The 21,650-nt window shown below is 40.6% G+C and overlaps 1 protein-coding gene across 3 annotated transcripts in view; it reads left to right on the top strand.

The window, feature by feature from the left end:
• The first annotated feature begins 2,578 nt into the window (after nt 1-2,578).
• HBP1 (HMG-box transcription factor 1) overlaps nt 2,579-21,650 on the top strand; it is a 28,192-nt gene continuing 9,120 nt past the window's right edge. Inside the window, exons 1-8 of one of the 3 annotated variants that reach the window (XM_021682933.1) lie at nt 2,579-2,618; nt 10,593-10,776; nt 12,749-12,977; nt 16,171-16,309; nt 16,675-16,786; nt 16,877-16,989; nt 19,133-19,289; nt 19,986-20,130. In XM_021682933.1, the coding sequence (XP_021538608.1) occupies nt 2,604-2,618; nt 10,593-10,776; nt 12,749-12,977; nt 16,171-16,309; nt 16,675-16,786; nt 16,877-16,989; nt 19,133-19,289; nt 19,986-20,130 (1,094 nt within the window). In that variant the 5' untranslated portion in view covers nt 2,579-2,603. Of the gene's footprint in view, nt 2,619-2,691; nt 2,777-6,369; nt 6,449-10,592; nt 10,777-12,748; nt 12,978-16,170; nt 16,310-16,674; nt 16,787-16,876; nt 16,990-19,132; nt 19,290-19,985; nt 20,131-21,650 lie in introns of those variants that run through there. The other 2 variants (XM_021682935.1, XM_021682934.2) reach the window with 2 other exon arrangements.

Genomic DNA, 21,650 nt, shown 5'->3' with positions numbered 1-21,650 from the left:
CTTTAAAGGTGTATAGATTTCAATACTGATATTTAATCAGTTGTGACTGAAATGTCAGAATTTTACTCCCCAATGACTTAAACAAAAATTAAAGTATGTGAAAAGATTTTATATCTTTGTAGCAAAGTGGTCAAATAATGGGAACTAAATATTTTGAATGAGTGAATGGAAAAACTTTACAGGGCTATTAAAAGGTAATTATTTATAATAATGTACAATATCTTGATCTGAAGTTGAAATTATTCTTACCATCATAGTGTCGACCAGTAAAGAACATCTCCAGTAAGGCTTTTAGTAAGAACTTTCAAATACAAAACCTTTTAAAATAAGGTAAGGTTCAGGGGTGTCTGGTGGCTCAGTTGGTTAAGCATCTGACTCTTGATCTCAGCTCAGGTCATGATCTCAGGGTCATGAGTTCAAGCCCTGAGTTGGGTGTGGAGCCTACTTAAAAAAAAAAAAAATTAATAAAATGAGGTAAGGTTCTAACCCTAAAAGCAGGTCTCCTGGTTCATGCAATGAATAGGGGAAAGGAGTGGCTCAAGCTGTTGAGGGCTCATTTTTTGGGGGGGAAGGAAAGCTTTTCAATTTCCCGGTGGGCATAAAACATAAATATTTCAAATTTTAATTTAAGTGATTAGGTAAATTTCACAATTTTTTCTTTTTGTCAAAAAATGACACACTGGAGAGACAGCCCAGCAATCCTCCACTGTAAGGGGGGGAAGAAAGGAAGACAAAAAAGGAAACAAAATAACAGGGTCACAGTCCACTTTCTTTTTTGGATCCCTCTACTAATCTCTGAAAGATAATACATTCAAATCCTGTCCTTTTCCCTCAGTGAAAGATTTAGGCATTTTGTTGGCTCTCAATTATTTTTAGGAAAAAATTACAATGTTACTATTTGTGAATACAAGAAGTAAATCTCTGATCCTATGGTAGGGAGAACTATTTTAAAATAATTTCACTTCAAGGCTTCAAACAGGAAACCCCTAAAAGAATTGGAAAACTTGTTTTAACCCATGAGAGTTGTTTGGGATTTGATTTGTTACGTGGCTTTCCGGGAGATTTAAAAACTCAAGAAATGTACCGGGGGGCGGGGGGGGGGGGGGGGGGAGCTTGTTAAAGGAATAATCAGTTATGGTTAAAGCCTCTTTTCAGTAGTTTGACTATTGATTTCTAACTAATGTAAGTTTTCCTCTTAATTTTAAGCATACACATAGTGATTTAAAGATATAAAACCTGAAGCATAGCTTAAATGATTAAACGTTAAAGGTTCAAAGGAAAAAAAGCTTAATAATGCCTTTGTAATGTGAATGGTAAAAACATCAATTATAGACTCGGTGGACTGTGATGGACAGCCATGTTTAAAGTGAAGGTACCTATAAAGCCAAAGAAGCCACCCTCCTCTGGTGAGTCAGAGTATTAGTAACTTAAGGAGGAACTCCTAGTGGCAACGAAGTGGAAAGACATTCTTCTCTCTTTCATCAATGGGAAGTCGTCTGGAGGGGAACACTGGTTAACAAAATCTCACCAAAGACGCTTAGATAATGATTCACTAATTCAGTTTAAGTCACACATTATACTATTTACCTTAACCAACGAGCAGGCTGGTCAATACGGAAAATACCGCGTTGACTTGCCTCAGTCTCTAAGTCAATAGTAATCGTCCACCCCTTACAGCTTTGTAAATTCTCCAGACCCTGAACTTTTCTTTCAGTGTTCATCCCCGAGCCTCTCAGTGCCTGGCACGTAGCCGGCATTCAACACATCTTGGGTGAACTGATCAAAGCTGGCAAATAAACCTTCTCAAGTTGCTGTCGGGGGTGGCCAGGCAAGGGTGAGGACAAAGGAATTCAAGTTCTTCCCACTGGAGCCCAACACCACCTTTATTATCCCCATAATGCCCGGAGCTGTGATTTGTGGGTGACTGGGTCCCTCGTGAGGCTGCACTGCTTCCGCTTGTGCAGTCATCTCCTTCCCCTCGCACTAAAACAATACCTTGGCCTCCTGCCAAACTTCGAGCAGCGAGCGACTCTGGCTGTTTATGGCCCGAAATGGGTGCTGCGAGAGACTGGGGCTCTCCGAGTGCTAAGAGAGGCCCAGAGGAAGAGAAGAGGCCAAAGCTTTAAAACACTCCCTTCCTCCGCCCCCCTCCCTTTTGTCCCAGACACCAAAACAAACGAGCTGATACACGTGTCCCTATGACTCTTGTTTACTATCAAGACAGCGCTGTGCAAGCACCTCTGGGATATGTAGTCCAACCGGTTCCTCTTGCCTGCAGTGTCCCAGAACAGAGCAAGGCTGAGACTACGAACCCACAATCCATTTCGGGGGCAAAGTTTGGCTTCGGTCCCCGGCGTCTCGGCAGCAATCCAATCCGAAGCGCTCACTCTTGTGATTGACAGGCCGTCTTCTCCAGTGAACACAACACAAAAGTCAATACAAGCCCGCCTCCCGAGACGGACCACGGTATCACCCAATGGGAAAGGGGAGAGATTGAATGGCAGTTCCGTAGGCCAATAAGAGGGCGAAAGATCTGGGAGGTGGCTCAACCCCCCCGGGGGGGTTGAGGGGCGGGGGGAAGACGAAGCTTGAAAGACTTGGTAATGGCGACGGGTTTGGTAAGTAGGAAAGTTTCGGTTGAGGAGTAAGAGCGGCGGCGGGAGCAGTAAGGCGCGCCGGACAGACCGGCGTCAGTCGGAGAGGGGGTACACGAGCCGCTGGTGGTGTTGTCGCGTCCAGGGCGGCCCGCGTCGGGGCTGCCCGCACTCCGCGGCGGGTTTGTTGTCTTTCAGTTCGGGAAGAGGTGGGGGTGGGGAAGGGAGGGGCAGGATCCCGAGGGGACCGGGCGGCCGGGCGGCTCGGGCGGCTCGGGTCCGCGCTCCTCTTCTGCCAAGGGCTGCTCTCACAGTGGGAGCAGTTAACCGTCCGATAACTGCCCGCGGCGAACCCACCGGACCGGCGCCTCCCGCGAGTTCACCTGGGCTTCGCGGCGGCCGGGCCTGGGGGGTTTCGGGGGCTGGGGCTGGGAGGAGTCGGCGAGGTCGGCCCTTCGGGCCCGGTTGCGCGGTGGGTGGCCGGGCCGGGTGTGGAGATGGGGCGGGCCTGGGCGGGGGGAAGGGGCCGACGCGGCGCCGGGGCTGCCCAGGAAAGTTTGACTTCAACTCCGGGCGTGTGGGCGGAGGGTCGGAGGTTGGCCCCGGGTGGGCGGCCGGCCGGGGGTGGGGGACCCCAGTGAGGCGCCGCCTCTTCTGGGGGCCGAGGGGGGCTCGGCCCGAGCTGGGAAGCTCGCGGAGCCGCTGGGCCCCGGGGCTCATTGTTACGCATTTCGAATGAATGGGCTCCGAGGCGCCTGCGCGGTGCAGCTGAGCCGAGGGGAAAAACAAGCCTGGAGTCCAGGCTGCGGTCACATGATGGGGGGAGGGGAGGGGAAGGCGATGAATGGCGAAAGAGGGTGGGGGATGGACTTGGCTTGAACCGGGAGGCGCAGCCTCTTTGACCGAGAGCCCAAGCTTGGCAGGCGTTTCCAGTCTCCGCCTTCCAACCTATGCTGCCCCAGGCCGATTAAAACAAACAAACAAAAGAATCCAGGCGAAATCGGCAGCGGGGGCCCGGTTTTTGTAGCTTCCCTAAGCGTTGCACGGCGTCTGGGGGATTTCACTCGCGGCAGTGCATTCTCCACTGCCTAGAGTTCGTTCTTCAGGAGTCTTCAGCAAGAATCGTTTTTTAAAGGGAGCACTGACAACAAGGCTGTACTCCAGTCTAGCTCGGGCTGCTACTCAGGCTAAGACGGGAGGAGGGTAATAGGGAGCTGTGTGTGCTAGGAAGTGTTGGGAGTCCTACCAGCAGTTCCCGACGAAGTGCTTAGATTTATTTTCCTCCAACCAGCGGTAACAGATGACTCCAACCTTGGTTTTGAATTAAAGTCACTTTTTAAAAATTAGAAGAATTTTTGACATCTGTAAATACTTTTCTGGTGTTTAACTATTCGTAATGATCTACATTTGTAATGTATTCCTAGTATTTAGGTTTTTGCTTCCCCCCCCCCTCTGCTATTGTCTTTTGTTTTAGCTTGCTAACAAGGGTGTTAGGGTCGGCTGTTCAGTTTCCTTGGTTAAGCTACAGTAGTTTATCCCTCCTTACATGTGGAAGATGTGTTCCCAGACCTGTGGATGCCTGGAACTGGGGATAGTATTGAACCCTCTATATGCTGTGTTTTTTCTTATGATAAAGTTTATAAATTAGATATTAACAGTAATAATAATAACATAGAACAATATGCTGTAATAAAAGTGTGAATGTGGTCTTTCTCAAAATACCTTATTGTCCTGTATTCATCCTTGATGATGTGAGCTGATAAAATGCCTTATTTGGTGAGGTGAAGTGAGGTGAATGACCTAGGCATTGTGACTTGGTTTGGCTGCTATTGACCTTCTGACTTTAGGTCAGCAGGAGAATTAACTGTTTCCAGACTGGGTTGACCTTGGGTAACTGAAACCAGAGAGAGGGAAATCTCGGATAAGGGGCGACCACTGTAATCCATTTTAAACACCTCAATTCCTCATGTTAGAGATCTAAATTAATTGCACACGACCTTCTCCTCGTTCCCTCCCCCCTAACAATTTGAGCTTTGTAAAGAAGTCCTTTGGGATTAGGGAAGGACATATAGAAATCCTTTCCGTGATATCCCTGAGGGTCGAAAGCTAGGGATTTAAGGAAGAATAGGCACTTGAAAGTAGGAGTCTAACCTCTGTTGGTCTATGCCTTTTGTCTCTTTTCAAAGAGAAAATGATCACATTCAGTTGTCAGACTGCTGTTTTCCTCATCCATAAGAAGATCACATTCAGTTGTCAGACTGCTGTTTTCCTTATCCATAAGAATAACTTTGTTCACAGAGCTGTTTTGAGGTTTTTATGAAATTAGAGGAAGTATGTCAAATGCTCTGTACATAGGAGGTAGGCATTTAGTAAAACCTAAGTTCTTTCTTGGCCATCCATGGAGACTTAGCTATTTCTGGTTCTCTCCACCTGTCCTCTTTCTCAGATTTGGTGGATAATTATTTACGAAAAGTTGCAAACAAAAGCAATAGAGCCTTCCCATGTCCCCCCCAATAAAAATTTGTAAATTGGACATGCCATTTCAAAGCACAGCTGCTGGAGAATTTTACTCTTCCCTTTTGAGAATCCCTGGTGTAGTTGCAGAGTTATCTCCAGTACAAGGCAAGCTATGTCAAATCCTGTAATACCAAAGCAGTATGCAAAAGTATGAATGAACAATAGGGTTAGCTCTACCAGGAGATATTTGAAAGAGAAGCTTGTTTATCAAAATGAATGTGTAATTGGCGTAATGTATGTGGGGGAGAATTTTTGACTGTGGACCCTTTTGGTATCCTTTTACTGTATCAGAGGTCTTGCTTCCCTCAAATAGTTTGACAGAGGAAAGTCTGAGACAAAAAAATTCACACTGGTATAGGGATTTGAATTTTGTTTTCATGTATTTTATTTAATTCTCCCGATAGCCCAGTGAGATAAGTGCAGGTGTCGTTAGGCCGAGGTTAAGTGGCCTGCCTCACATTCCATGCGAACAAGAGGGAACCTCCAGTCTTTTGACTTAGGTCTAGGCTCCCATTTACTGTGCTGTAGGCTTGCAGAAGCACTACCTCCATTATCTCAAGACCAAACTTTTGATGGCCTTGAGCAATGAGAAGTTCACACACACAGAATTCAAATCCAACAAATACTTGGTGAGTATTTTGTTAGCGGGGCTGTAGCTCTGTTTTGAAATTGAAATGTTTTTTTCCCAGCTCCCTATAAGGAATATTGTGAGGGGATGTTGGGAGATCACGAACACAAGGGGCTGAAGAAATTATAGAAGTTGCAGAAGATGTTAGTGTACTGTAAATGGCAAGTGGGGACAGTGCAGGACTCGCTGATGGGGGAGGAGAAGATCTAGTTGGACGGAGAAAGCCAAAAAGTTCTGTAGAGGGAAGGGGAGGACAAGACAAATTGCAGCTCTGCTTCCCTGGATCCCCGAGCAGCTCTGCTTCGTACACTTAAGGATGGCTCTGAGGAGATACATAGGTATGGTGTGACCTCTGAACTTCATACTCCAGATAAAATGAGAAAATGGTCAAGTTTAAGATTGATTGCAGCTGGGGCTGACTTTTGCAGGTCACATCCTCTCGTGAGGCATATTACAACAGATGTTTATAAGGAGTTTGAGTCACTAAGATAGGTTCATTTGTGTTGTGTACACTTAAAATGTTGGAAAATTTTTATAAGACTTCAAACCTGCTATCTAAACTGGAAATATTCACTGTTCAAAGAACTCAGAATGACTAGTTCCTCTCATGTTTTAGGCATTACTCAATAAGGAACCTGCAGTGATACTACTGATTTTCTAAGAACTCTTGCAAAGGACGCTGGGAGCAGGTGGCTGACAAATTGGGAATGTGAATACACTGTTTTTAATATATTTTCCCTTAAATATGTGTTATAGATGTTTCTGCATACTCATGTTTCAGTATGATTTGTTTTATAGGCTTAAAGAAAGTGTTTATAGTCCTGATCACGTCAGACCTCTGTTCAAAAATCGTCAGTGGTTCCTCATCGTATGATAATTGCTTATAATACTGGCCACTCTGCACCAAGGGTTTGCTCTGTGTTAGGCACTACTGTAAGCTTCTTACATTTGTTAGCTCACTGAGTCTTTACAACAACCTATGTAGGTGTTTTTATGATTTCCATTTTACATAAAGATTTTTAAATAGCTTGTCCAGGACACATAGCTAGTAAGTAGTAAATCTGATTATAAACTCAGGTAGCCTAATTTCAGAGACTTACTCTTGTGTACAAAAACCAAAGAAACCAATTTTCCTAAACTAGGATTGAAGATTCTGGCTCAGTCCACCTTTCCAGCCTTGGTATCCATGACCACAAGACACACAAGGCCAGCCTACCTTCTGGTGGTACTGGATTTTATGTTGTTTTGATTTTATCCATTACTTTGCAGACTCTGCAAGTTTGCTCATGTGAGTTTCTCTCATTGGAAGGCTTTTCTTCCTTCCTTTTTACCCATTTGTAGCCAAGCCCTGCTGTGTAGAACTGTGGTTATTTGCTTATATCTTTCCACTAAAGTACAGATTCCTTGAGATTCAAGACACATGTTCATCCTTGAGGTCCAACATTGCAGCTAGTATAGTGCCTTGTACATAATGTATATTAAATAAATGAATATGTGTATTTAAATAAAAAGGAATTTGGTAATCATTTTTAGCTCACTTGTTCTCACAATGCACCTGGTATTCTTTGGAAAGAAAATAAATAAAAACCAGCGCATAGGGTTGTATCCCAGACCAAATAAATCATATTCTCCGGAGGTGGGGCCTTGGCATCATTTTGTTTGAAGCACACATAATCACATGCTTGAGAATGATCTAGCTAAAGTGTGCTTGATTTTTGCAGTGTGATGTGGAGGTTCAGAGTAATGATTTGGCCAGTTTATTCTTGAGAAATCAATTTGTGTTACCACATCTTTTGTAGCCACCAGTTTTGTAGGAGATTATTCGTTATACCTCAGCAGATTTGCTGTTAACCGTATAGTAAGACTGTTAGTATATTAGTATTAGACTATTAGTAGATAATAAATTGTACTAAACTGGAAAAGTGTTCATTTCTTGTGAACGCTTGGACATCTTTTAGATAGATAAACTGTTATTTCCCTGAAATAATGGCATGATCCATGACTTTTATTAAGTGTTGGATAACTTGTCATATTATTGAGGAAGGAAATTGCTGAAGCTGAATAAACTACCTGTTTGGTCTCCGTATCATTAACTATTTTCAGTAACTTCTATTTAGGACGTTAAGTGCCCAGAGTATGTATAAGGTTGCGCTGTGTCAGTCTAGGGATAAAACATTTTGTGAAGAAGTCATTTTATATTTCTTTTACTTACTGTGTCTCATTTCATCCTCATAACCCCTGTAGGAGGAAAAGAGAGCAACTGTTTGACAGATGAAGATAACTGAGTTAGTGAGAAGCTCAGTCACTTAGATCAGATAGTGGTCAAGCTGGACTCAAAACTCATGATTCCTTACGTCTGACCCAGTGCCCTTTTCACTACTCTGTAGAACATCTTAGTATTGAGTAAGACTCTAAAGCAATGCCTAGGATCTGGGTCATTTTTGAGGGGTATAGGCAGAGAGAACCTGAAGGAGGTTGTTAGAAATAAAGTAAGGCAACAGCAGTTTGGTTACATGTGTCAGGAACCGTAAGAAGATGTTTAATTGCCATTCACCTACTAATGTGTCTCTAGAAATCTGAAATAATCTGATATAAGCAGATATTTTTTTAAAAATTTAAACTGTTGTTTAGAAGAGTAAAAACCCTGGGAATAGCATGTTCAGCAGTAGGAGGGATAAGGAAATTTTGGTATATCCTAATGATGTATATTATGGAACTATTTAAAATAGACCTGTAAGAAAAATTAGCGACATAGGAAAATGCTTATGAACTTATGCGAAGGAAAAAGGTATCAATTATATATAATACAAAGTATGAAGGAAAATATGATTGTAGGTGTCTGCATGAAAAAGAGATTGGATTGTAAAACAGTATACCAAAATGTTAACAATATCTAAATCTGGTTGGTGGGATTAGAAGTCATCCTCTCTGGGGCGTCTGGGTGGCTCACTTGGTTAAGCGTCCAACTCTTGATTTCGGCTGAGGTCTTGATCTCAGGGTCCTGAGATCAGCTCCCTGTAGGGCTCCACACTCATCAGGGAGTCTGCTTGAGATTCTTTCCCTCTGCCCCTGCCCCACCTCCACCCGTACAAGCCCTCTTTCTCTGTCTCTCTAAAATAAATAAATAAATCTCTTTTTAAAAAGTCATTTCTTTAAAAAAAAATGCCTTTTTAGGGGTGCCTGGGTGGCTCAGTCGTTAAGCGTCTGCCTTCAGCTTAGGTCATGATCCCAGGGTCCTGGGATCGAGCTCCGCATCGGGCTCCCTGCTCTGTGGGATGCCTGCTTCTCTCCCACTCCTCCTGCTTGTATTCCCTCTCTAGCTGTGTCTCTCTCTGTCAAATAAATAAATAAAATCTTTAAAAAAATAAAAAATAAAAATTTAAAAATGCCTTTTTTTCCATTTTTTCCCCCTACAGTGATTATGTATTTTACAGTTAGGAAAACATATTTCATAATAAAAAGATCATGAAAAAGCCTTTCTAGAAAAAAATTGTCAGTGTTTGTTGGTGATTATGTCATGGTTTAGAAAGCTCTGGTGTAAATACTGAGCAGTTAACGTCTTTTCACTGCATTTTGATCAGCATAGGCCCAGGTACTAGACTTTTAGTGACTTTAAATTGTAGTATATTTTATTGTCTTATTTTGAGGAAAAACTATGTCATGTTAGATTTCTTGTGTGTATTTCATATTAGCTCATTAGAACTTTTTTTTAAAAATGAGATTTGGAGTAAAGCCTGAGAAATCAGGAAATCTTCCTGCTGCTGTCACCCCGGTTAAATAACCAATTTGATCATTGTCCAAAGGCAGAATGTAAAAGGTATAAACACATTTTACTTTCACAACGAAATTTAGTTGGTAGACTTTGCTAGAAATCATTTAGGTATATTAACCTATGTTATTTTCTTCCTTGTGATAGCTTTGTAGGCTTAAGATGAGGATAAATTTACTATTTGTTTAAATTTCCCATGATTATTATTCATCTTTCTAGAAATAATAAGCTATTCAGAGGACAGGTATCTTTTTATGATGGCCGGGTACCAAACTTTAAGAAAATGTAGCATTTTTATTTTTTTGAGAAGTGTACTATATGGCCATTTTAAGAAACTCTTTCTTAAATGTCCTTCAGAGAATGTTATTTTAAGTATGTTAAACTTTACTTTCAGAAGATGAGAAAACAAAATAAGTTGGTAAACAGAAAAAGTGAAATAGAATCTTCAAAAATGAAAAAAAATAGAATATTCCTTCAGTTTTTCTTTTTTTAATTTAATGGAGGAAAGTTTGTTAATTTTCTTTTAAATTTGAAGATACAGGAGCACCTGGGTGGCTCAGTTGTTGGGCGTCTGCCTTCGGCTCAGGTCATGATCCCAGGGTCCTGGGATCGAGCCCCGCATTGGGCTCCCTGCTCGGTGGGAAGCCTCCTTCTCCCTCTCCCACTCACCCTGCTTGTGTTCCTGCTCTTGCTGACTCACTCTCTCTGTCAAATAAATAAATAAAATCTTTTTTAAAAAAAAAATTTGAAGATACAAGTTGAAAAAATGGTTTTCTTGGTCTCTGTGTTTGGGTCTCAGAGTTACTTAAAGAGATAAAATATATAATAGTGCTATTCTTTTAAAGAAAAGACTTTTATAAATTTAAGATACGAATTCTTTTGGATTTGGGTATAATTTAGTGCTGACTACATGGTTGTAGCCCAAGAAATCTGGGAGTCTGCCTGCTCTAAAGGATTTGAGGGGGATACAGATGGCAATACATGATTAAAGATAAAACATTATGAGTCTCTGATGGATTTGATACTTCTGTAATCTCCAGATCACATGACTTGATACTTTTTTCTTTATTATTTTTATTTGAAGTCGGAGCACCATAACATGGTGTGGGAAGTGAAGACAAATCAGATGCCTAATGCAGTACAGAAACTCCTGCTGGTGATGGACAAGCGAGCTTCGGGAATGAATGACTCACTGGAGTTGCTGCAGTGTAATGAAAACTTGCCATCCTCACCTGGATACAACTCCTGTGATGAGCACATGGAGCTTGGTAAACAAAATTAAGTTTTTTAGGAGTCTGAGATTCATATTTTTATGTTAAGTCAGCTTCTTCACCTGCCTTAAACTGCTTAAAAGTATGTGAAGTTTTTGTACCTTAGGAGTTTTCAATGTTCCATTGTTACTGCTTGTAAAATATTACTTAAAACCAACCTAACTTTGGGCTATTTATGGTTATCATCGAGACTGATTTACAAATTATCAAACTAAACTGCTGTCGTGGGTAAAGGTCGGGCCAGTAAACACCTTGGGAAAATCCTGTGTGTGGCTCATGTGACTTTTGAAACCTGCTGGTGAGCGTAGTACATTGTGCTCGGCCCCGCGTGGCCCGTTTGTGGCTGTGACGGGCAAGGTACGGCGGACTCTTGAAACTGGAGGGTCTGACATTTATGGTCATCACACTGCCGCCGAGCCGCCCCTGGGATGCGTGGCCAGTAGAAGTGTGTAGGCTTGTGAAGGTAGGGCTTGGAATTGTACTGCTGGGAGGTTGGTATCGAAGAGTCAGCAGCCAGTGAGTGACCTGGGCTTGCGGCCCTGCTGTTCAGCTTGGCTCTGTCTGCATTTAATGTGCGGCTTGCCGAAATGTCCACAGAGCCACGATTAGGCTCCCTTTACGAATGATAGGACAGAGGAGGCTACATGCTGCCGCGCTCTTTGGGAATTTGGAGACCCTGCAGGTCTTGGGACATTTCCCAACGGGTTGCTGGGCTCTGCGAGTCACTGAGTGGTGGGTGCCGTTGAGCACAGAGCGCCACCAGTCCACCATTTTCAGGAGGACATCAGGAAGTTAGGGCGGGGTGGGTGGCAAAAACTCGCACCACAACCCACTGCTTGGGTTTAAAAGCAGTTAATTTCCTGAGCTTGAAAGACAAATGAACCCTTTCCACCCAGTGACTAAAGAAGTGCTGGCCCCAGAAGGCTGTCAGCAGTGAGGGAAGGCGAACAGCTACAGCAGCGCGGGAGTTACAGGGTGGGGTTTGCCTAAGTTGCTGTGATGTTTTTCAGCTGCTCAGTCAAAGGGGGATGGCTTCTATGCCATTTTTGGACTGGATATCCTGAATTAATACTTGTTAAGTAAGACGTTTCAGTTTTCATAGGCTGTTCTGAGATATTTGCCTTGAATGGGAATTCTGTGTCTGTATTTTTATAGTAGCAGTTGACCAGGACTCCCAAGGCTAGAAGAAGTTCCTGACTTACGTATTGAAGGGACCCAGTGGATCTGTAGTTTGTTGTAGGTGTGTTTCATAAAGTTTTTTTAAGGCCTGTAAGAGGCTTTTTCTCCTCTCCTTTTTCTTTTTTTTTTTTTTAAATATTTTTTTTTAGAATTCAGTCTTCCTTAGTGTTCATAGCCGTGGTATGTGTACTTGAGCCTTGGGAACACACCTTTAAGAAAACATAACCAACAATTACTGAGTTTAGAATTTCTCAGTCAAAAGAAATAATTTAGCATAGATTAAGTTGAATAAGTACTACCTAAAACTTTATAACATGACCTATTGATCTCATCTTTAAAAATTGTTCTCATTATTGCAGTAATCTTCTATAACAGGGTAATAAAGTATGGGAGTAAGTACATATGTGTACACATAAAATGCATTTTTCCTCATTAACATGTTAACCTAAAAACGTCTTGCTGGAATATGGACTAATCCGGTGAACTATAAAAAAAAAAATCAGAAAACGTAAACACAAACTTTTTCCGGTCTGGGAAGAGGTGTGGTAATTCAAGTCATCAGTACATTTACATCTGCTTGGTCTATTTCCCATCAGGCTCTGTTGACCCTGGAATGTAGAAGGTGTCATTATTTAGATCAAAACTTGTTCATTCAAGAAAACATTTCAAATTTATACTTCTCACAAAATTAATTAGCTAGATTTAAGGACTTCTCCTCCAGCTATAATTATAACATTATTCCCCCTGTTAACAATTTACTTTTTATAATTTTGAATGTGTTTATTTGCAGATGACCTTCCTGAACTTCAGGCTGTTCAGAGTGATCCTACCCAATCTGCCATATACCAGCTAAGTTCAGATGTTTCACATCAAGAGTATCCAAGATCATCTTGGAACCAAAATACCTCAGACATATCAGAAAATACTTATGGTGAAAATGAGGTGGATTGGCTAACAGAATTAGCAAATATTGCCACCAGCCCACAGAGTCCACTTATGCAGTGCTCGTTCTACAACAGGTGGGCACACTGGCTCTATTTTTATTGAAAACTTCTATCATTACAAAGAGCTACTTTTTTTCCCCTAGTTTTAAAAGTAATAATGCTATTAACCATCTAATGAATGGTCTACTGAAATTAGAATTTAAGTAGTCATTCGAATTATGTTCTGTGTTCTATAATGATTGCAGAGCTTTTTCACCTAATATCATGATTTCATACTTTGAGAAGTAGATGAAAGTGGTAAGAGAACCGCAGAGTCAAAAATATTTGTAAGTGCATTAAAGTCATCAAAAATTAAACCAGACCAAGAAATACTTTTATTATATACTTATCCTTATAGAAATGAAAATTATACTTGTCTAAAAAGCCATAGTTATAATAACTGTTTTATTTTAAAATCTTACCGACCTTGAGTTTGGTTCCTTCTGGTCTAGGTTTATTTTCTTCCACAATGTATGTGACGTTTTGTTACTTACCTGTGGGTGAAAACTATAATTGCTAATGTTAAAATCTACAACTTCATAAGAGTGGACTCCCATTGGTAAAAACCACTGTTTTCATATACCCAGACCAGAGTTTCCGCAAATGAATTGTTGTGCTATGAAATTATGGAAGCTTTGAACTAAAATTCCTAGAGAGACCTAAGTGGATAATGTTTCATTAATTATACCTAAAATTAGAAAATTAGCTATGTAAAAATACCTAGATAAATACGATAGTTTGTAGGGGAGAGAAGCGGATTTGTACTCGCGTGGGTAGACAGACCATAGTCCACACGAGATGATGTAGGGATAACTGAATTTTGGTAGTGCTTCTAACTTAATGTAATTCTTTGTTAAAAAATAAACTTTTCATGTGTGAAGCCCTGGTTTTCTTGCAACCCATTGAATTATGTTGTTTTTCTTCTGTTCAGTAGGATATTGGTCTCGATTAGGGCAAATTCAATTAAGTTAACTAAATTTTTCAGTTTAATCCCATGAAAAATTTCCCAGAAAGAAAAAATAGTCAAAAGGCTAAAAATTTGCTTATAATTAAACAAACCCTGATTTTCCCATTGGACTTTTTTTTTCCTAGTTTAGTGATAACACTTCATTTTTTTTTTTTTTTACAGCAAACTTAAGAGAATTAATAATGTAGCTCCTGAAAAGATGAGTAAACCCCTCAGAAGATAATTGATATAAATAAAAACATAAGTAAAGGAGATACTTTCATGAACTTATTCTCTGTAGCATTTTCTGTGCTTCCCTTCTTCCTGGGGAACAAGACCAAGAGTCACACTCTGCTGTCTTGCCTGCCTTCTAACACTGTCAGTGGCTGTTCATGCAGCTTCTTGTAGCATGTTAAATGGTGTTAGTGAGCTTTGGATCTCTGAAGTCCATAACTGTACAATACCCAGGGGTTGGGGACAGGTACCATTTATATTACCCATGCGTAGGTAGAGGGATGAAGAGACCGATGGTGTTGGTGTTTCAGACACGTTTGGCATGTTAATTTTTACAGGCCATATGATTTTAGAACATTGTGCTGTTACTTCTTCTTAAATGGTTCAACAGAAGAACTAATAAACCCCAATTTCTTTTATTAGTCCTGAAGGCAGGGATTACTTAAGGAAGTTTAGCAGTTTGGCCATTCTCCAATATCATAAAGATCTAAATGTTTAATAAAAGGAAGAAATGGGCCAAAGATGAAACAGTATTTGTATTTTGAAATCCAAAATTGGAGAGTGTGCTAATAAAATGCTTCGAAATTTGAGGGTTTTGTGTGTGTGTGTGTTTTTTTTTAAGATTTTATTTTATTTATATGACAGAGAGAGTGAGCACAAGCAGGGAGAGCGGCAGGCAGAGGCAGAGGGAGAAGCAGGCACCCCGCCGAGCAGGGAGCCTGAAGCAGGACTCGATCCCAGGACCCTGGGATCATGACCTGAGTTGAAGGCAGATGCTTAACCCACTGAACCACCCAGGCGTCCCTGAGGGGTTTTTATGAGGGGTTTTTATTTAAGAAGTGATAAGGACATGAAAGCATAGTTTTATAGACTCTTACCAAAAAGTAACTTCTGCAAAGGCATAATGAAAAAGTGTTAGGATAAAATAAAAATTGAAGGGCCAATAAAATTTCTCAGGGAGTAAGGGAAGAACTAGAAAGTGAGATGTCCCTCCCCCTTCAACCAACTAAGAGGCTTAGTACAGACTGCGTATACTTTGCTGTGTTACGGCCTAGATCCCTTCCTGTTTGGCACCTCAGAAAACTGTCCTGATGTGGGACCTTTGGGCGGGTTGGTCTCCGAGAGCCTGCAGTCTTCCTCTCTGTTGCTTTCTGAACTCCTGAGTTCAGAGCATGGTGCCACTCACCCAGGCTGGGCATGCTTCTTACTGCTACCCTTCCCGGGAAGGGCTGACCTTTTTCTAAGGTGATCCTGGGGGAAAATAACTAGCGTTATGAGTAGATGCTTTTCATTAAGCTTGAATCAGAAAACAAGAAATAGTGTCCAGTTATACAAGAAGTTGCAAATAGGCTCCTTTCTGCTATAATAAAGTTTAAGCATTTTAGCTTCAGGTAGTTCATTTTATCTGCCCAGTGACAGGTGGTTGGTAGATAGAAGGTTCCATGTTGGTCATGTTCAGCTTAGATGCCCTGTTCATATTGACTGAGTCAAAGTAGAAGAAAGAAGTGGACAGGGAGCCCTGCACATGATCATGAATGAGGATATGCATGTCTGAATAAAGGAATGAATAATTTGGAATTTTATTTTATTTTATTTTTTTATTTTTATTTTTTTTAAAGATTTTATTTATTTATTTGAGAGAGAGAATGAGATAGAGAGCATGAGAGGAGGGAGGTTCAGAGAGAGAAGCAGACTCCCTGCCGAGCAGGGAGCCCGATGCGGGACTCGATCCTGGGACTCCAGGATCATGACCTGAGCTGAAGGCAGTCGCTTAACCAACTGAGCCACCCAGGCGCCCTAATTTGGAATTTTAAAATACATGGGTAAATATGAAAAAAGAACGGTATTTACCATGTGTGAAGAAGGCTTGGTTAAGAAGTTAAGGAATAGCGTACTCCAAGTGAAATCTTGATGTCTTTATTAGTGTTTTCGATAGGTGTCTTATATGTGATGAGTTGGTATTAGGAATATGAAGTTCTTTTCATCAGAAGGAAAGACCTGCTGTGTAAGGAGCTCTGCTTTATGGTTAAAACTGCTTCCTTATTTTAGATCATCTCCTGTACACATCATAGCTACTAGCAAAAGTTTACATTCCTATGCACGCCCTCCACCTGTGTCCTCTTCTAAGAGCGAGCCAGCCTTCCCTCATCATCACTGGAAGGAGGAAACACCAGTCAGACACGAAAGGGTGAGTGTATTTATGAACATAAACTGTTATGAAGTTTGCACAACGGTTGAAATATGTTAACTTTCCTTTTCTCAGAAGTACTTCTGAAGCACGTACAGCTGGGAAATTGTCTCATTGTTCTGCTAGCGATCTGGATTCGATTTTATGTACGGCTCTTGCAACTGTTAGGAATGTTTGTTATCAGTGGGAACATATATTGAACTAAAACTTCCAAAAACTTCAGTTTTCAAAGGTGTATTTTTCCCTAAGTTTACAGTGTTTAAGTTACCCACTCAGGAGGAGGGAGAGAGCCAGAAGCCTTGAGATAAAGACAGATATTAACAAAATATGTTACAAAATAAAGTTTCTGATGTTTTTCTCCATAGGCAAATAGTGAGTCAGAATCTGGCATTTTCTGCATGTCCTCCCTCTCCGATGATGATGATTTGGGCTGGTGCAATTCCTGGCCTTCAACTGCTTGGCACTGTTTTCTGAAAGGTGAAAGAATGCTTGAATTTTTACAGCTGACTTATGTAGCATGCTAGGCACATACCTAATTTTTTTTTTTTTTTTTTACTTAAACTTTAGGCACACGACTGTGCTTTCATAAGGAAAGCAAAAAGGAATGGCAGGATGTTGAAGATTTTGCTAGAACCGAAGGCTGTGATAATGAGGAAGATCTCCAAGTGGGCACTCACAAGGTTGATTTAAAATTCGTAAAACTTTTCCAAATCTTTCAGAAGGAAACCTAGGCTTATTATTAATCTATATGAGTATTCTCCATTTACTTTCATACTTAAGTGACATCTTATATTTTAGGTAGAGGTTTTGTGACTCTGTTACAGCTTAGCCACATGGACAGCGGCAGTGACTTCAGGTTTACCTTTGTAATTATGCTTTCTTAGATGGGCAAAAGATGTATTTCGTAGCTCTTTTTGTACGTTTATGTTGGGGAAACTAAACTGGCATTTCAAATAAAATGAACAAATGAACCAAGGCTTTTTCTTACGTAATCTACAAAGTGGTTAATTCCCAAATGGATAATTGAGAGTTGATTATATGAAGTTACTTTTTAAATGACCCGATAAAACACTGGCATTTGTTTAAGTTAATAAGCAAAGGCAGTAGGTGGCAGCGGCAAGATAAAGGTCAGTTGGTATCTGTACAGTCTTAATCTTTAAAATCTTGAATTTCTCCATCTCCACTGTAGGCAGAGAAGTTGGGCATGTGAAGTGTGCTTGTTTAAAATTCCTGTTTTGATCCTGATCCTGCTGTTACTTACTGTTGAGTCTAGAGAGAAATAGTCCTGACTCAACTGCCTTCAGTTTCCCCCTCTTGCTGTTACTCTTCATTTATGGTGAAGTTCGCCTCGTCTGACTTGGGCCTCTGCCGTTCTACTCAGATTGTCTCAAAGGTTACTAGCTTCATTCTGATTTCTAGTGAGACTTCTTGATTTGTGCAGCATGGCGGGGCTCTGGTTCTCTACTGTCTCCGTCTCTGTGGCTGGCGGCTTGTCTGCCCATGGCATGGAGTGGGAGAGAAGGTTCTGCCCGTGGGCACTGTCTTCACCGTTTCCTGTCTGCCGATACGGTCAGCCGCAGCCCCTTGGTGGGCCTGTGGAAGGCACCCCGGTCTTGGAGGCAGGAGATCTGGGCTCTGTTTCTGGTTCTTCAGCAACTCTGTGTGTGACTGATGTTGGGCAGATTGTCGACCCCACCCTGTGTTGGCTTCCTGATCTGTAAAATGGGATTGGATTTGTTTGGAGGTCTCGTAGCTCTAAGAATTAGAAGATTCTGTGATTTCGTTTACAAATATATGGCTGTAGCCTTCCCCTGCATGTTGGACATCTGCACGTGGATATCGACCAGTTCTTTATGCTCAGCTTGTTCGTATAAGCGAGACTGGACTCACCTTTTCCTTCCCCTCCCTGGCCTGCTTGAAGATATTGTTAACTTTCTTTTGGCAGATTAAAAACCAAGAAGTTGACTGTTTCCCTCCTCCCTTCATAGTGGATCAGTTCTAATTCCCTAAAGATGTTTTGCAGTCACCCTTCTGGCTCCGTCACTGGAGGAACGGTTGCGTGCTAAAGCTAGCTGGTGGCCTGTCAGTCTCCTTGGTTTTTCTGTGAATTTAAGGGTAGGGATCCCATGTAGTTAACGTGTTTTCAGAACCTAGCATCTGGCGTGTGCTGACTGCTCAATAAATATTGGTTGAATTTACATTTAGCCCGGTTCTACCACCGCGGCACTTGTCTGTTTAAGACTAATGGGTTTCTTTCCTCGTGTCTTCAAAGAAATTGAATACGAGAATCACCTTTTATCCTGCAGACTTTATCATCTTCTTAAAATTGACAGTTGTTAGTAAAATACTTTCATTGACTTGCAGTTACCCATTCAAAGGAAGGTTTGAGCACTTCCCCATCATCCTCGACTTACTAACTAGCCCCTCCTTTTCAGGCTTCTTTGCCTAACCTCTGAAGTCCCCTGTATTTTTAGCAAATACTCGCCACTTTCCAGAGAAGTCGCTGGTTTCAGCTGTTGCTGGCATTGAGGCTCGCTCTTCTAACTTCTGGGTTTAGAAGTGGGAACTGAAAGCCCTTCCTAGTCTCTCTTAGAGTTTATACCTCCCTTCATTAAAGTCCATTAGCATCGTTTACACTTCAGTTAAAGTGCTAATTCCAGTCTGCTTTACATTGTAGTGGTTTATAGATGTGCCTTTCTTTACCGACAGGGATCCTGTCTTGTTTATTGTTACCTTTTCCACAAAGTCTTACATGTAATAGGAACTTCACTGTGTGTTGAATTAAACATTGCCTGTTTGTTCACTCTATGCATGTATTTTCAGGGCTATGGTTCTGATGGTCTAAAGTTGTTATCACATGAAGAAAGTGTATCATTTGGCGAGTCTGTACTGAAGTTGACTTTTGATCCCGGTACAGAGGAAGACGGCTTACTTACTGTAGAGTGTAAGCTGGACCACCCTTTCTATGTTAAGAATAAAGGTAGGGCTTCAATTTGATTTTATAGTAACTTTTTAAAGAAGACTTCTTAAATCTGTTACTATGTCTTGTGGCATAATTCTTTGATGATTAAGGAAAACAAAAACATTGAAGGGCAAACTTCTTTCAAACTACAGAGAACTACCATAGGAAGTGCCTTATCACAATACCTACTGACGTGTACGCGTTTTAGCAGGAGTCACCTCCTGTGGGTAGGAACTCTTAGACTCCTGTAACACACTATATAAGCAGCTCTCTGTTATCTTTGTATAGTTTGGGGAATGGAGTATTCTGGTAATTGCATTTTGGTTTAGGGTTACCAAATATGCTATATATCTGAATCACTTTTCCGAGATCTATTACAACACTGTGTGAAAATGGTAATTCAGAAGCTATTTCATGGTCTCAGTCATCATCATCTATCATTTACTATCTTGTAAATTGTGGAAGTGCCGATTGATAGAATCTGTGTATTAATAAAATGCTGAATTAAACTAGTTTTGGAGAGCTTTTGCATTGCTTGAAGAAAATACTTGGACTTGCTTTGTAGCAGAGATACAGGACATGTTAAAAGTCTGCTGGGACTTAACTAATAACTTTTTAAGGCTCAGAACTGATAGGTATATCATAGAATAAATAATTAGGGCCCCTTCTGTCCATCCCCATCCTTTATGTAACTGCTGTTTGATTTAATTTTAGGTTGGTCATCATTTTATCCAAGCTTGACTGTGGTACAGCATGGCATCCCATGTTGTGAAATTCATATTGGTGATGTATGTCTACCTCCTGGACACCCCGATGCCATTAATTTTGATGATTCAGGTGTTTTTGATACATTTAAAAGGTAATATTGGGTTAATTCTTTTTTTCTGTTAATGTTTACCTTTAATCTCTTTAATGATTGCTAAGTCACATATTTAGGAGGTTAAACCTAAAAGATTTGAGAATTATAAAAGGACTACTTAGAGCAAGTATGTACATGATGAAATGAAAAAATACTAGGTAATTAAAGTAAAATAATAGTTCAAGGGGAGCTTTTCATAAAGTAGTCGTATAGGAGAACCAGGAGTTCATAAAACATTTGTTATTAGATTAGGAAAAATACCACATGTTATGTGACCAAGAACTACAGAGCCGAGCTTTGATAGTTAATATATATATATAAAATTGCCATATCCAGCCGGCTGTTTTCACCAGGCCACAAGTCTCCTAATAGTGTTCTTTTTTGTAGTTAACTGTTACCCTTTCTTTTCTGTCCTTAACTGTTCTTTAATATTCATTTCAACCAAGGGCATTAGTTGCATGAATTAACAAACAGTAAAAATGGCAAAAAACTGACATTTGGAAAATCTTAAAGAGGGAAGTGATTTTTCTTGAGAACAGAATAAGTACCCATGTGTCCTGACACTCAAGAAGGCTGATCTGATCAACTGTCTCAGTTTGGGTGCAGCTTTACTGGTTTTAGCACTAAAAGGCCCACAGCCCTGGAAACCTCACAGGCTTGGGCACACTGGGGTCGGGGTGGTTGGTTACCTAAGCCCAGGAATTATCCAGAGAAAGTGTGTGTGTAGGTATCTGGGATTTTAAGACTCTTTTTTTTCTCTAAGATAATTATTAAATTCAGAATTCCTGCTGGCCTACAGGTTTTATTTCATTCATTTTAACATAATAAAACATAATGTTAATAATATATTTTTATTGCAAAAGGATATGTGAGGCTATTGTTTTAAAAAAGCAACTAGCACAGGCCCTGGCACAGGTTATATGCTCAGTAAACATCTGCAGATTGGAATCTAAATGCTGTTTGATTACATCCCTCATAGATACTGTTCTAAAAATTAGAGAGAAATGAGACAGTTTGAAAATCTGATACTCTAAACATTCTTAGGGTGTAGGTCAGTGATACCTCTCATTTTGGTGAGAATATTCTAGAGATAGAAAAACTTTGGAAGGTAATTTGGTTTTATTTTATAACACTGACTGTCTATAGTAGTTGTACCTGGAGAAGTATGTGTACCCTAGAGAAGTAAATTCTCATAGACACGCACTGGGAGAGGTAGGTAATAAGGTCATAGCTGTGTTGCTCAGGATAGCAAAAACATGGAAACAATGCAATATTCATCAGCTGCAGAGGGAATACATAACTTGTGATATAATCATATGATGGAATTTTTTATAAGTGGAAGATGAATGAGCCATAGCCATACATTGTAAAACATGGATCAGTTTTAGAAATAATGTTAAGTAAAATTAGTCTCAGAAATCTACAGTATCATTCCATTTTTTATGGAATCAGATGTTCTTTGGAAATATATCTAACAAAATTATAAACCTAATTACATTTATGTAATTTTTATGTAGTAT

Source organism: Neomonachus schauinslandi, chromosome 12, assembly GCF_002201575.2.
Source record: "Neomonachus schauinslandi chromosome 12, ASM220157v2, whole genome shotgun sequence".
Classification (NCBI taxonomy): Eukaryota; Metazoa; Chordata; class Mammalia; order Carnivora; family Phocidae; genus Neomonachus; species Neomonachus schauinslandi.
Note: the sequence above shows the minus strand (reverse complement) of the source record. Positions and strands in the feature narration are given on the sequence as shown.